Source organism: Oncorhynchus nerka, linkage group LG10 (genome assembly GCF_034236695.1).
Source record: "Oncorhynchus nerka isolate Pitt River linkage group LG10, Oner_Uvic_2.0, whole genome shotgun sequence".
Lineage (NCBI taxonomy): Eukaryota > Metazoa > Chordata > Actinopteri > Salmoniformes > Salmonidae > Oncorhynchus > Oncorhynchus nerka.
The window spans coordinates 71,147,483-71,164,078 of NC_088405.1; the positions used below are offsets into that span (position 1 = coordinate 71,147,483).

General features: G+C 43.9%; 1 protein-coding gene across 7 annotated transcripts; it reads right to left on the reverse strand.

The window, feature by feature from the left end:
- Positions 1-803: 803 nt before the first annotated feature.
- Positions 804-10,645, reverse strand: LOC115135943 (BRCA1-A complex subunit RAP80-like). Of its 7 annotated transcripts, none has more exons than XM_029671184.2 (18): positions 10,050-10,639; positions 9,596-9,668; positions 9,328-9,452; positions 8,854-9,183; positions 7,692-8,544; positions 7,380-7,507; positions 6,827-7,258; positions 6,234-6,584; positions 5,847-5,902; positions 5,540-5,703; positions 5,354-5,409; positions 2,722-3,043; positions 2,463-2,544; positions 2,127-2,250; positions 1,879-1,927; positions 1,712-1,760; positions 1,078-1,147; positions 804-970 (listed from the first exon to the last, which is right to left on the reverse strand). In XM_029671184.2, exons 1-18 carry the CDS (start codon positions 10,152-10,154, stop codon positions 950-952), a joined length of 3,390 nt encoding a protein of 1,129 aa, XP_029527044.2. In that variant the 5' UTR covers positions 10,155-10,639; the 3' UTR covers positions 804-949. The 7 variants fall into 7 exon arrangements, with proteins under 7 accessions (XP_029527044.2, XP_029527043.2, XP_029527042.2 ...); XM_029671183.2 differs by having other exon boundaries at positions 804-1,147; positions 10,050-10,175; positions 10,332-10,635; XM_029671182.2 differs by having other exon boundaries at positions 804-1,147; positions 10,050-10,635.
- Positions 10,646-16,596: the final 5,951 nt, after the last annotated feature.

Sequence of the window (16,596 nt, forward strand, 5' to 3'; positions counted from 1 at the left end):
CGTTCTACTCAGAGACGGAAAGGCTGGGAGACACTTTCCCCTGCAGAGGAAGGATGAAACGCAGCGATAAGGTCACACACAGTGGGTGTACCATGTGGAAGGTATCTGCGGATATGCATATGCTGATGGGGTCTGAGGAATCCTGGCTAAGTTTGGCCCTCTTGCTGCTCATCTGGGAGGATATAGAATCACTGGAATGGTACACATATGGCAAAGAGCTTAGATGCTAATAGCAGTGTTAACTGTACTTCTATAGCACATTCCATGGATTGAATCACTTAACTTGATATGCTTGTAGTGTTGGCAGAAGAAAGTACACGTTTTCAGTATACTTTGGAAGGAAATACTTCATGCAACATCAGGTATAAATAGCCCTACCATATACTTGACATACCATAAAACAAAATTAACTCGACAGAATGTACCTAAATTCACTACAAAATAAATTGAAAAAATGTTTACCTGCAATTGACAATCAGTCCTCTTGCAATCATTGTTTACACTGTAGCACTGTATTTCTATTACAATCATACAGCCACAGTGGCACTGATGAAGGCTGCTGTAACCTGATAGTTCTCCCCCTTCCAAAATACAACCCAATAATGTACAATGAGGACGGTTTGGTTCGCTGTGACTGTTTGGTATGCAGGCATTCTTTTGGTTGGTCTGCAAAAGTGAATTGACTCTTACATTGCTTTCTGTATGTATTACTGCCAAGAAACAGTTTAGAACTACACGTATACCTCATGACATCTACATCAACATAGTAACAATCCAACAAACATGTCTCCAACGAAAGTAGATAAAAGAAATCAGTATAATTTAATACAATATTAATAACACACATTTTTGTCATTCAATTCAGTGTAACAAACACTACAAATGAAAGATCTACAGGGGTATAAAAAAGTGGTTGACGGTAATTTACATTTTTTTGTAAACTATTGCTTTAATCTCTTTTTGGCTGGGCCTGGAAGAGGAAGAGGAGGTAGAGGAAGAGCATTGGCGTTAGAAGTCGATAAGGCAGTCTGTGGCTTCTGAGACAGGGGTGAAGGATTGGATGGGCGAAGTGCTCACTCTGAAACCTGGGGCGCTGAAGTCTCCTCTTCCCCCAGATTCTGCTGTGTCCAGATCATCAATCAGGCCACTGGAATAAAAGTAACACCGTTATACAGAGCAGGGTCATGTTCATTGAGGTAGACCGTAGGAAAACATTATGCAACAGATAGTGAAAATGTGCATTTCTTATTGGACAAGTGCAGGTGTTACATGCACACTGTTATACAGAGAAGTAATGGGCTTGAGAGGTAGATTGATGACATATAGTTACTGGAGTGCTGTGGAATCCCAAATCAAGTGTAGACCAGCACCAAACGCCGCAGTCTGCTTACTACCATCTCATATTGACCCAAAATGTTTTCTTTTTATGAACTATTAAACCAGCAGAAAATGGCAAATTAATAACTACTTAAATAGGGGTATACTAACAGCCTTAGTCCACTATGGACAACTATGAAGTCTTATAAGCATGTAATAGACTTGCTATGATGCTTCAGATAACTAACTATCAGAGTATATCCTTGACAGACAAATAGGGTCCGCTTATCAGACTCCCCTCCCTATCCTATGTCACCGGGGGTGGGTACTACAGTAACAGTCAAATGGAGTTTCCCCAAAAGAATCCATCACTATTTCCGGTTGTTTTGCTTACCTTTGTTGGTTATTGACGGTAGTATCACATGGTTTGGCCTCAGCAGTCCCTAGAAAGAGACAAAAGAGTGAAAACATTGGCTCTCTTTTTCTCCCATTCAAACATGGTGGAAAGAGGCTTTAGGAAAGTGTAAAACAAGCCAATGACAGAAAGTGAGAGTACAGTACCTGAATATATATGCTCTGTCTGGTCCAGAGCACTCAGCAAGACTCCACTCTGCAAGATCGTCACACAGACAGAAGACCAGAAGAGGTACAGTCATTTAGCAGTCACTCTTATCCAGAGTAACTTGAAGTCAGTGCATTCAACCAAGTTTAGTAAGAAAAACAACCACATATCAGTCACTGCAAGTAGACCCTTCTTTGAAGAAAAAAAAACAAGTACTAGTGTGTGTAGTACTGCCAACCAGGAGTACCTGTCCGTCTCTGGGTGCAGCCTTGGAGAACTCTTTGTTCTTGATGCAGTCCTCTACATGCTTCTCATGGTACTTGAGAGGAAATAGTTGCTGACACAGGAAGCACTTCTCTCCCTGTACCACCCTGCCGTGGAGACAACACACGTAGAAAAGGTATGAACATCAGTTGCTTGTCTTCCATTAATTCATATTTGTTAACATGTATAGGCATTATAGGAAGGGGGAGTAAGGGAAATTTACTTTCAACACCTTAGGATGAGACACACAACAAAATCCCTAAGTAACCCGAGTAAGACATGCTGCTAGACCAAGGTAAATGCTGTCATACCTACTTACTTGCCAGAGCCAGAAGAGCTGGGCTGCTCCTCTCCAATGTTCTCACCCCTTCTGGTCCTCTTCCTACGAGCCTTGACTGAAACTACATATCAACATGACTGTTTTACTGTATGTACATCAGTCCTGAAGTACTATAAAATACTATTTGTGGGTACTGTAAAATTTGGCGACATTGACAAGTTAATCATTTTCATCATGCTGGTCTGCTGTGCCTACTCAGAATCAGATGTATTTTCCTACAAAAGGAAAATCGTATCACCCTGCGAGTGGCTCTCCTCTGCCATTTCCTCCTCCATGATACCGGTGGTACCGTCACAGTAGGCAGCGTGCATCTCAATCTCCGTCAGGGGGAAGAGACGCATGCACATGGGACAGTCCATGTTGGGGCTCCGAGGGAAGGCAGGCTCTGGGATGTCCTCCTCCATCCGAACATCCTCTCCTACAGCAGGGATCCCCATAGGGCTACTCCTCCGCCCCTCCTCCTCTCCAAACACCAACATCCCCTCTTCATGCTGTTCCAGAGGACGGGGTGATGAAAGAAAGGTCTGGATCTGAGGCAGGGACTGGTTCTCTGGCTGGGGCTACAGGTTGCCAAATCAATCATAGACATCAACAATCCTCTTCCGAAAACTTCTGACAAATCCCACAATGCCCCCCACAAAAAAACCTGCACTTGTCTTTTCCTGCTAGCACTGACTTTGCTGATAACTTCTTTGAGGGAAAATGTATTTCCTACAACTGTGATATGTGGTTGTCTCACCTAACTATCTTAAGATGACTGCACTAATTGTAAGTCGCTCTGGATAAGAACGTCTGCTAAATCAGGGGTTCCCAAACTTTGTCACTCAGGCCCCCCTTCCTGCATTGGGGAACCTCCCACGCACCATATTTCCATGGGTCCAAGCACTGTTCATGACACAAACGGTTCATACCCTTTTTGTTGGCGGAGAGGACATTTTGTAAGTTTAAAGCTTATTTCCTGCAATTCTATACATCATCTAATGTACAATGCTCAAAAAAATAAAGGGAACACTTAAACAACACAATGTAACTCCAAGTCAATCACACTTCTGTGAAATCAAACTGTCCACTTAGGAAGCAACACTGATTGACAATACATTTCACATGCTGTTGTGCTGTCCTGGCTGATGTTTTGGTCACTTTTGAATGCTGGCGGTGCTTTCACTTCACTCTAGTGGTAGCATGAAACGGAGTCTACAACCCACACAAGTGGCTTAGGTAGTGCAGCTCATCCAGGATGGGACATCAATGCGAGCTGTGGCAAGAAGGTTTGCTGTGTCAGTCAGCGTAGTGTCCAGAGCATGGAGGCGCTACCAGGAGACAGGCCAGTACATCAGGAGACGTGGAGGAGGCCGTAGGAGGGCAACAACCCAGCAGCAGGACCGCTATCTCCGCCTTTGTGCAAGGAGGAGCACTGCCAGAGCCCTGCAAAATGACCTCCAGCAGGACACAAATGTGCATGTGTCTGCTTAAAGGTCAGAAACAGACTCCATGAGGGTGGTATGAGGGCCCGACGTCCACAGGTGGGGGTTGTGCTTACAGCCCAACACCGTGCAGGACGTTTGGCATTTGCCAGAGAACACCAAGATTGGCAAATTCGCCACTGGCGCCCTGTGCTCTTCACAGATGAAAGCAGGTTCACACTGAGCACATGTGACAGACGTGACAGAGTCTGGAGACGCCGTGGAGAACGTTCTGCTGCCTGCAACATCCTCCAGCATGACCGGTTTGGCGGTGGGTCAGTCATGGTGTGGGGTGGCATTTCTTTGGGGGGCCGCACAGCCCTCCATGTGCTCGCCAGAGGTAGCCTGACTGCCATTAGGTACCGAGATGAGATCCTCAGACCCCTTGTGAGACCATATGCTGGTGCGGTTGGCCCTGGGTTGCTCCTAATGCAAGACAATGCTAGACCTCATGTGGCTGGAGTGTGTCAGCAGTTCCTGCAAGAGGAAGGCATTGATGCTATGGACTGGCCCGCCCGTTCCCCAGACCTGAATCCAATTGAGCACATCTGGGACATCATGTCTCGCTCCATCCACCAACGGCACGTTGCACCACAGACTGTCCAGGAGTTGGCGGATGCTTTAGTGAAGGTCTGGGAGGAGATCCCTCAGGAGACCATCCGCCACCTCATCAGGAGCATGCCCAGGCGTTGTAGGGAGGTCATACAGGCACGTGGAGGCCACACACACTACTGAGCCTCATTTTGACTTGTTTTAAGGACATTACATCAAAGTTGGATCAGCCTGTAGTGTGGTTTTCCACTTTAATTTTGAGTGTGACTCCAAATCCAGACCTCCATGGGTTGATAAATTTGATTTCCATTGAAAAATCACACAAAAAATATTGTCAGTACATTCAACTATGTAAAGAAAAAAGTATTTAATAAGAATATTTCATTCATTCAGATCTAGGATGTGTTATTTTAGTGTTCCCTTTATTTTTTTGAGCAGTGTATATTCATGTCATATTTGAGTGACTTATACATCACAACAACATGTATAGGGTAACAATCTAGCTAAAAAACACTTCCTGACATGGGTTAGTTGATGTGGACATTTGACAAGTTATAAACAGCTGATGATGCACTCCCCAATTTCGAAATAGTACCTTGTGCATTCGATTCTACTATTACAACTTTCAAGAGTAAGTTGAAAGCCAGACCGTTTTCTTTTTGGAGGGGGGGGGCCCCGGGGCAAGCACCACAGTTTGGAAACCACGGTGCTAAATGGCTAAAATGTAAAACCATAGCCTCACAATTCTATGCACACACCCATTATTGCTAGGTGTTGGGTAAAAGGAGAATCATTCAGAACCGTAGTTAAAATGCTCTATGTATGAGTGTCTTTGGTAGTGCTGAAGTGACTAACCTGTGCAGGGCTGGTGACCATGAGGTCTTGAGTGCTGTCGTCACTGAGTTGGGACTCTGTCATCAGAAACAACAAGAAGTAGCGGCATGACAATTACAGCTACATATGAAGCTCAAACATTAATTATTCAAATCTAAATAGAACCATATATACCGGTTTATGGAATAATTACATTATTTCTTATACCTGGAACTTGTAAGCCTCTGACATCCACTTCTTCCTCCTCCCTCTTCTCTCCACCCTCTTTATCATCCATCTTTTCTTCATTCTCGTCTTCCTCCCTCTCCTCCAGTAAGTCAGGTGGTTGTTTTTCTGCTACTCTTTCCTCTTTTCTTCTAAGGCCAAGTCTCCTGATAAAATGAGAAATCAACTCTCTGAATTCTTTATACATTGTTTTTTATTATTCTTGTGCACAATTAATATACTTGTATCATTGAGATTAAAGACAACCTAGGTCCATACTGTATGATTTAGCAGTTTACGCCTCCCATACCGTTGAAGTAGAATTAGCTGACTGGTATCTGCATGAAATACAGGGGAGGGAGATTTCTATGGGAAGACAAAACAAAGACAAATTTGCTGGGGGAAAAACATCAAGTGGATCGACCTTTCTACATAATAAAATGTGTCTATCCTAAAAAGACACACTTAAACCCATATTATAATAACACATTGGGATTGTAAATTGTTGATAGTGCCATCAAGTGGTTAGATAGTGTAACAAGGAACTTTAAGTAAGTACTGTAGCACCATCAGAGCCTTTGATATGATTGACACTTCTAAAGAAAAATAATAATATTAATACAGCTTACGAAAATACATAAATGCATTGCTCCAAGCTGCCTATAAAAGGCATTTCTAATTATTAAGCAATACTCACTTCCTCTTGTTCAGGAGAGGACACAAACAGATCCTGGCAGTCCTTCCACTCCTGCCTTCCTCTCTTCTCTCCCCCTTCCACCCCCCACCGTGACAGCTGTCTCGCCCTCTTCTCTCCCTCCTCTTCATCATCATCTTCTACCACCTCCACTAGCTCTTCCTCACGTTTTCCCCCTCTCTCCTCTTCTTCCAGGAGTCGTGGGGCCCTGCGTCTCTCGAGGCGTCCCCTCCTGGAGAAGGGTTTCTCTGGGGGCCCAGGGAGGACTGGCTCCCCCCAGCCTGCCTTCCTCAGCAGACCCCTCTGGGCCTCCTTCAGGCTCTTCTCATACACCTCCAGCTGGGACAGGATCACCTGTAAGGAAAATCATGTAATTTCTATTAGACACTTACAGTTAGAAGTCATGACATCTAACATCAGATCAATGAAATATTACAAAATAATGGATAGAACTTTTCTAACACAATAGCACACAGTATTCATACCCCTCACTTTTTGTGTTCCCAGAAGTCAGTTACCTACATCGACTCATAATCCAGAAAATGTATGTGTGAGAGAAAAATGAATGAAAACTACATCAGACCAAGAAGGATCACCTGTGTGTAGGCGTCTGGGTTCTGCCCCCGTGGACAGAAAGGCACACCCCAATAGTAGCGCACCACTCCCCCATAACCCTGGCCGTCTGTGGGGGGAGAGAGGCAGCTGGAGGAGGCCAGGGGCTGGTGGGAAGAGGTGCTTCCGCCTTTGGCCTCATCCTGGCTCCTACCTGCAGCCTGTCTGAGAAGAGAGGGAGAGGGGGCTCCATACATGCCCTTGAAGGTGAACTTCTTCCGGATGCACTTGGACTGGCTCTCCCCCTCCTCGCACGCGGCGCCTTCAAAGTTGTGAGTGCGTTTCTTGGGGACGAGGCAGGGGCTGTGTCTGTGTTGGGGGGAATGGTGGTCGTGGGTGTTTGGGGAGAGACCCTGGTTGCTTGGCTGAGGGAGGTCATTCTCCTGTGGGAAGACTGGGCTGGGCGAGTGAGCTGACTGCAAGAGAGAGAGAGAGAGAAAGATATTTACAGTGTATTGTGGAAACTAGGTTTCGGGTGAGGCCAAAAGCTATATAACAGTACTGGTGATAGACAATATTGTAGTTCCCTGGTTTCACCTTTTCAGGACCATTTTCCTCTTCGTCATCATCTGACCAGCGTAGCGCCATATTACTGGTTAACTCCTGCATTGGCTGAGTCTCCAAAGCCAATGTAAGTTCCTCTGAATTAAGGTCTTCTTCTGCAGCTAAAAGGGAACAATCATGTCAATACATACATTGAATCTGAACATAAAAAGCCAAAAGGGCAGGCAGAGAGGCCATTTGAACCTGCCATAAAGGTATTTCTTGTTCTTATTCATACTCAATGTATGATCGTAACATTGCTTTGTATGTATGACAGTGTTTAAAACAATAGGGAAAAAAACATACCCAACTTTGCAGGCATGCTAATCCTGTTTACAGTTCTCTGCGAGGATTCACCCTCGCGTTCCTCTTGGTCAACAACTTTGTCTGAAACTCCAGCAGTCTTCCTTATAGGCACAAATCTCTTGTTCAGGGACAGGGTTGTTCTGGGGCATGGTGGAAGGCACTCGGAGGCATCCCTGCTCTTCACAGCATCGTCTCTGTCTCCATCCTCATAGTCTCCTGTTGCAGAGACACTTTCAACACAGCTCTGTGGACCCTGGTCCCTTATCTGATCAGTTCTGGGAAAGACTGGACTTCCAGAGAAGGTCTCTTTCTCTTCTGGTCCTCTTTCAGTCTTAGAGAACATGGTGCTTTTAGGAGAAGTTGGACTCCCTTGTTCCTCTGCCTTTCCTCTATCAGTCTTGAAAAAGACCAGGCTTTTAGGAATGGTGGGACTGGCCTCTTTTTCTTCCTCTCCTGAATCACAATTAGAGAACATGGCACGTTTAGGAAAGGAGGGACTACTTTGGCCTGGTTCCACACCTCTCTCTGTTTTGGAAAACACAGGGGTATTGGAGAATGTGGGGCTCTTGGGCTGATAAGATTGAGATTTCTGGGACTTTGTGGGAAGCGTTAAGATGGGATGACCCTTTAGTAGGAACCCAGAGGCCTGACAGTCTACTAGGAGGTCCTGGCTAAGCTTCTCCAGGCACAGGACAGGTTTGTTGGCTTGGGGAGCCGTAGTGGAAGGGAAACCAGGGGACTTGATCCTAAGTTGGGACTGGGAGTCACTCTTTGTGGAGTTGTTGTAGTCCTGAGATTCAATTGCCTTGGATGAGCGGTCTCCGAAAAGGTTCCTCTGAGAAGACCCCTCTTCCTTAAAATGGCATAGAAGATGTTATCATAAAAACATTGTAAGAACTGATCTGGCATGCATTCTTAGCCTGTGATGAGTGTAAGATGATGCCAACATTGCTGTTAAAAACACATATAGAGTAAGTTGTTGGTTCTTCTACCCTGCTGTCACCAGAACTTAACACATATATTAGTTAAGTCTTAAGGTATGAGCGTAGTTAGTTAGATCTGGGCCCATTGAAGCCCCTGAAGAAATGCAGAACAGCAGCCAGGGTTGAACAGGCAATGACAGATAAATAATGGCGTAGGTCTGTGTGTGTTCACCACTGACCTGTGAGGATGGGAGAGGCACTGAGGTGGAAGCTTGGCTGAGGGGGGAGAACTGGGAGTAGACCTTCTGGGTCTGAGACAGGTCAGGCATATCTAGTAATGGGCTTCCCTCCTTCTTCCCCCTCCTCCTCCTGTCTGAGGGAGCCACCCCTACATGAACACCTCCACCGCGGGCTCCCTCCCTGTCAGCCACACCATGGTTAGGGTAGGAGAGTTTACACCTGGGGGGCTGTATGCTGCTCTCTCCCTCTGGAGGAGAATTTTGACATTGTTGTGTAGGGCTCCCTGACCCGAGCAAAGATTCTGAGTGGGGATGAGTAGGGCTGTCTGCCTGAAGGGATACAGCAACACTCATGTATCACAGGAATAGATAGAATGCAATACAAATGGTTGGATTGATCTGAAAGAATGGCGAGGACTGCTCGAGTAAATCTCCAGGCGACATTTGATTTCTGTCAGTAATATCTACACTTACGTAGAGGCTTTCAGCGATGGCCTTCCTCACGGCCTCTTCCTCCTGTCGTTGCCGGAGAGCAGCGCTGCTGGCCTCCTGTTTACTCAGTCTCATGGCCAGGTCCAGCATCTCCTCCTCTGTCATCTCTAAGAAGAGAAGGGACAGTTTCAGTACAGTAGGTTAAAGTTCCATCTTGCAGTGCTTCAATAGTTGCATTCTGTTGATGTGGTACATGAAAATTACGAGTCTAATTAGCTACAAATAAGGAGACATATGTTGGTCAAAATACCGTTTGGTCGTGTTCTACTCTCCTTCTCCCGTTTGCGCTCCCCTCTTGATGATGTCGGTCTGAAGTCTTCATCCTGGGTTAGAAGAGAGATGAGTTGTTAATGACATGAAGAATATAAAGACTGCATGCTATGCTTGATAAGTGTCGGCCAAGCAGTATCTCTGTTTCAGACTATTTGTATTTGGCTCTCTAAGCTAGGCATCCAGGTTTGTATAATATTATTATTCAAGCCTGGATGCCTAGCTTAGAGATCCAAATACAAATAGCTTGAAGGCCGACAGTTATCAAGTATACCATACAGTCTTTGTATTCTAGCTAAGATTTAATGAAAGGTACATTTACACCGAAATATAGCTATCTCGGTAGTTCTGCGTCCAGTGTGGGAAGATAGTTTGCTAGCAATGTAGTGTGCTACCAGCTAGCTAAATACAGTAACGTTAGTTCAGCTGGTTACCTCGTCTCTGTCTGAGATGACGACATTGCCCTCTTCCTGAGCTCGTCGTCGTTTCCTGGGACAATCATCCGTGCCTCTGTTCTCTCGCTTTTTCCGAGGAGGCATGTTGTTCGGTTGACTTTGGTGCTTAAATCGAGACAGATTTGTTAGTTAGCTAGCTACTGTAAGCTATCTTATGTTACGACAGTTGAGATCTGCTGCACACCCATCTTCCTGAGAATCATGAAAAAATGAAAGAACGGTTACTTATGCATAACGATTTCTGAGATTGAAGTTACAAACCCTTCAGTCCAATATTAACACTCGCATTCAGTTTTAGGTAGCTATAATTTCAACTTTTAGCAACACATTTGACAAAATTCGTTTCAAGAAGCCATTTTCTTAAACCACGTGACTCAAAGCAGGGCGAACTTTTTGATGGAGGGGTGAAATGTGATGTGCTCTCTTTGGAATGCACATTTCAAACAGGTAACGTTAGAGTAAGCAAACACGCAAGGTACGCGGTCTTACAACACTCGAGAACCGTTCAAATGTTCACAAATGAAACTACAGCAAGCTGTGTAAAACTACCCTATCAAAATAATGTCATAACGTTTTAGCAGCGCCACCAGCAGAACACAACTGTGAGGAGTTTACACAAATATGAGCGGTGTAGCTCATATTGCAGGACTTTGACTGTGGAAAATCACCTCACCAGTCAGTCTATTGTGTGTATTGGACATTTTATATTGCCATGTACAGCCTTAGCCTATTTCATGGACCCAAGATCCATAGGTATCAGCATACTCAGTGAAACCCACAGAACACAGCGTGAAGAGTTTACACAAATATTAAGGTCGTAGCTCTTATTGCAAGACTGACATCACTGTGAAATAAGCCACATTAGCTCACCAGTCAATAGGCTGAATAGTGAAGTGATTGACACAGTCAAAGTCCTGCAATTAGAGCTATGATGCTAATATGTGTGTACACTCTTCAAGTTGTGCTCTGTGGGTGTCACTGAGTAGGCTGATTACCAGGGATTTTGTGCTGCTGTAGTGCTCCCTCACTTTTTTTCAATTTCAGAATACACTGAGCTGGTAAAAATATTTCTGTAAAATTCATTCTGAAAGATTCTATTTAATTACAACAAAAATGAAAGGAAAATGATGGCATGAATATGTAGGCTATAGCAGCCCATAGGTACAGTAACAGTCAAGTTTGGACACACCTGCCCATTCCAGGATTTTGCTTTATTTTTACTATTTTCTACATTGTAGAATACTAGTGAAGACATCAAAACTATGGAATCATGTAGTAACCAAAAAATTAAACAAATCCTAATATATTTTATATGAGAGAATGTAGCCACCCTTTGCCTTGATGACAGCTTTACACACTCTTAGCATTCTCTCAACCAGCTTCATGAAGTAGTCACCTGGAATGCATTTCAATTAACAGGTGTGCCTTGTTAAAGTTCATTTCTGGAATTTATTTCCATCTTAAATTGTTTGAGACAATCAGTTGTGTTGTGACAAGGTAGGGGTGGTATACAGAAGATAGCCCTATTTGGTTAAAAACCAAGTCCATATTATGGCAAGAACAGCTCAAATAAGCAAAGAGAAACAACAGTCCATCATTACTTTACGACATGAAGGTCAGTCAATCCGGAACATTTCAAGAACTTTGAACATTTCTTCAAGTGCAGTCACAAAAACCATCAAGTGCTATGATGAAACTGGCTCTCATGAGGACCGGCACAGGAAAGGGAGACCCAGAGTTACCTCTGCTGCAGAGGATAAGTTCATTAGAGTTACTGGCCTCAAATTGCAGCCCAAATAAATTCTTCAGAGTTCAGGTAACAGAGCCATATCAACATCAACTGTTCAGAGGCGACTGTGAATTTTTAATTTGATTACTTCACCTTTATTTAACCAGGTAGGCTAGTTCAGAACAAGTTTACACCTTCGACCTGGCCAAGATAAAGCAAAGCAGTGAGACACAAGATCACAATGATTGTGTATTTAACAGAAACAAATATAACAGTATTAAGACTACTGTAGCATAGTAGGCCTGTATTACACCAAAAACATGTCATTTCTTATCTGAAGCTGAATAGTCACATTTATTTCCTCATGCAGCCCAAATGGAACAGTGCGTGCAACCAGGCAGGTTAAGCTTGGATTTCAACGAAATAGGCCTACAAGAAAAGCTAATAGTTTAATGCCATCTGCCTTAATTTTCCTGCGGAACAGTAATTCAAAAAATAGAAAAACATTTGACAGTGTGGGCATAGGTAGAACATTGCAATTGGAGGATGCATTTTATGCATAGGCTTAATGTACAATGATATTCAATAGGCTATACCTGTCAGTACAAACTTCGATATTAGATAATGTGCACTCCCTCACCTAAAGAAAATTGCACTACACCACTGGCTGATACCCCATTTCATGGACTCAAGATCCCTAGCCAAGACTACATTGCAATATGAAAGTTCAATACAAATAGTAGGTTGACCGGTGGGATAATGTGGCTCATTTCACAATCGACTGACTGGGGAGGTGATTTCCCAGTCAAAATCCTGCAAAAAGAGCTAAAATGCTCATATTTGTGTGAATTCTTCACAGGTGTGTTCTGTGGGTGTCACTGAGTAGGCTGTTACCCCATATCATGGACAAAAGGTCCATAAGTAAGGCTGTACAGTGAAATATAAGTATCCCCCCAATGCAATTATGAAGTCTAATGCATCCACAGTGCAATTTAACTGACTTGTCCTTTTTGTGAAATTAACTAATTGTTGTCTTTTGTTGAATTAATATAACATTACAAACTTGTTAAGCATTATCTAGTCCAAATTTGGCATGATTCCACTATTTGTATCCGTTTGCATCAGTTTAAATGCAAGACTTTTTACTGTTTTGGCTAAACTCTGCTGAAAACACAACTCCAGATTACATGCTTTTCCATGTGGAGGCATGCATCAAACTTGGGTCAGCAAGCTGCTACAAGGGGGACAGATGTATGAATATATTTGATAGCTATTCATCTGATTGATAAAGCTGATAAAAATGCCATTACTAGCCAGAAAGCTGCTGGGGTAAAGCTAGCTAACGTTTAGTTTACTCAACCGTCAGAGTTCAGTTTAGCTACTGTACAAACGAACTAGCTATGTAATTCGTAGCTATATTTTAAAGACTAACTAGTTACTGACTATTCAACCATTTTTGACAAACTACTTTGTTCCCCTGCCTGTTTATTGGTGATTGAAAGTTGGCAAGAAAAATGCCCTTCCTAATTTCACTGCAACTAGACTGTTACCATATAATTTGGAATATTAGGCTTGTGCACATTTTACATGAGTGTTTCATTACCTACACTGAACAAAAATATAAACGCAACATGTAAAGTGTTTGGCCCATCTTTCAAGAGCTGAAATAAAAGAACCCAGAAATGTTTCATAAGCACAAAAAGCTTTTCTCTGAAATTTTGTGCACAAATTTGTTCAGTATAGTTAACCAAGTAATTGACTGACTTAGCTAATTCTTATGTTTTTTGTTGCATTTCAGGTAGAGTGGCATTGCTGATAGGCTAGCGATTCACACAGAACTTCAGAGTAGGAGTACTGATTTTAGGATCCATTTTACTTTCACAATTACATTGACAAGGGGGAGTTTATCGTAGATCACTCCCTATTCTGAGACGCGTTGTGAATATGGGCCCTGGAAGAAAGCTGTTGCCCAATACTTTGCACAGCATTCACTTAACAGTAGGCACCCCTGACCCTGGAGTGCCGCAGTTATTGCAGGATTTTGTTCCAACTAGGCCCTAAACCAGGGGTGCGTTCAGTTCGCTTGAACGTTTTCTACATTGCACAACGGTTTGTGCTGAACAACACTTTCCCAAAACGTTCTTAAACAGTCTGAGATATGTTTGCTCTGTTCGGTGGGTGTGCCGAGGTGTGGCTTGACGCAAGGAGTGACGTATTTAAAGGGCTATGGAGCATTTTGAACCCACAACCCAACCCTTCCCCGTTTTTCAACTGGTCGTTCTGTACAGTACTGCTATCATGTTTTTATGTACTGAATGCAGCCCTGACCAACTGAGATAATTGATCAGTTCAGTAATTGCGTAAATTCAATACACCTCGTCTTCCAGGTTGGTTAAATTAAAAACATGAAGTGCCAGGATTGCATACCCCGATTTGTCAATGCTTATGAACTGAATTCAGTGTGTGAATTTCCATATCAATGACACTTAACAAAAGGGTTGCATTGTTAAACATGTAGAGTAAATGTTAACATGGCTTTGGTGACTTACAGGTGCATAATGCATTTGTCATCAGGCCACTGCATGCGGTGACGTGTACTTGGATAGTTACACTGACTGACTGAATACTGCGGCCTTCAGTGGTACTGGACGCAAGGGCCTTACCAGAGAGTACAGCAACTCTCTCTCAGCCATTCTAGCAACATGTATTGTATGTAGCCAGTCATTCATACAAACTGTTAGGGATGCAATCACGGACTTCTATTCACTTTGTCTACTTGTCCCGTTCAATCCTGTCTGGGATATACAGTTGAAGTCGGAAGTTTACATACACCTTAGGATATTTCTCCAAAAAGTACGATCTTTGTCCCCATGTGCAGTTGCAAACCGTAGTCTGGCTTTTTTATGGCGGTTTTGGAGCAGTGGCTTATTCCTTGCTGAGCGGCCTTTCAGGTGATGTCGATATTGGACTCATTTGGTTGTGGATAAAGATACTTTTGTACCTGTTTCCTCCAGCATCTTCACAAGATCCTTTGCTGTTGTTCTGGGATTGATTTGCACTTTTCGCAACAAAGTACGTTCATCTCTAGGAGACAGAACGCGTCTCCTTCCTGAGCAGTATGACTGCAGGCATTTGGAAATTGCTCGCAAGGATGAACCAGACTTGTGGAGGTCTACAATTTTCTTTCTGGGGTCTTGGCTGATTTCTTTTGATTTTTCCATGATGTCAAGCAAAGAGGCACTGAGTTTGAAGGTAGGCCTTGAAATACATCCACAGGTACACCACCAATTGACTCAGGCTAATTGACATCATTTATCAGAAGCTTCTAAAGTCATGACATTTTCTGAAATGTTCCAAGCTGATTAAAAGCACAGTCAACTTAGTGTATGTAAACTTCTGACCCACTGGAATTGTGATACATATGTGAAATAATCTGTCTGTAAACAATTGTTGGAAAAAATGTGTCATGCACAAAGTAGATGTCCTAACCAACTTGCCAAAACTATAGTTTGTTAACAAGAAATTTGTGGAGTGGTTGAAAAACGAGTTTTAATTACTCCAACCCAAGTGTATGTAAACTTTCGACTTCAACTGTATGTGGCAGAGTCTATAGGAAATCACGGACTACAAAAAGAAAAGCAGTCACGTCACGGACACCGACGTCACACTTCCAGACAAACTAAACACCCACTTTGAGGATAATACAGTGCCGGCCCGCTAACAAGGACTGCGCCCCCTTCTCCGTGGCCGACGTGAGTAAAACATTTAAACGTGTTAACCCTAGCAAGGCTGCTGTCCTAGACGGCATCCCTAGCCGTGTCCTCAGAGCATGTGCAGACCAGCTGGCTGAGTCTGCTGTCCCCACATGCTTCAAGATGGCCACCATTTTTCCTGTACCCAAGAAGGCAAAGATAACTGAACTAAATTACTATCGCCCCATAGCACTCACTTCTGTCATGAAGTGCTTTGAGAGACTAGTCAAGGATCATATCACCTCCACCTTACTGGCCACACTAGACCCACTTCAGTTTGCATACCCCACCAACAGGTCCACAGACGATACAATCGCCATCACACTTCACACTGCCCTATCCCATCTGGACAAGAGGAATACCTATGTAAGAATTAATTGACTTCAGCTCAGCATTCAACACCATAGTTCCCTCCAAGCTCATCATCTAGCTGAAGGCCCTGGGTCTCAACCCCGCACTGTGTAATTGGGTCCTGGACTTTGACGGGCCGCCCCCAGGTGTTGGAGGTAGGAAACAACATCTCCACTTCGTTGACCCTCAACACTGGGGACCCACAAGGGTGCGTGCTCAGCCCCCTCCTGTGCTGCCTGTTCACCCACGACTGCGTGACCATGCACGCCTCCAACTTAACCATCAAGTTTGCAGACGACACAACAGTAGTGGGCTTGATTACCAACAACAACGAGACAGCCTACAGGGAGGAGGTGAGGGTACTCAGAGTGTGGTGTCAGGAAAACAACCTCTCACTCAACGTCAACAAAACAAAGGAGACGATCGTGAACTTCAGGAAACAGCAGAGGGAACATCCCCCCATCCACAGACGGGACAGTAGTGGAGGAGGTGGAAACTGTTAAGTTCCTCGGCGTACACATCACAGACAAACTGAAATGGTCCACCCACACAGACAGTGTGGTGAAGAAGGTGCAACAGCGCCTCTTCAACCTCAGGAGGCTGAAGAAATTTGGCTTGTCACCCAAAACCCTGACAAACCTTTACAGATGCACAATCGAGATCATCCTGTCGGGCTGTATCACAGCCTGGTACG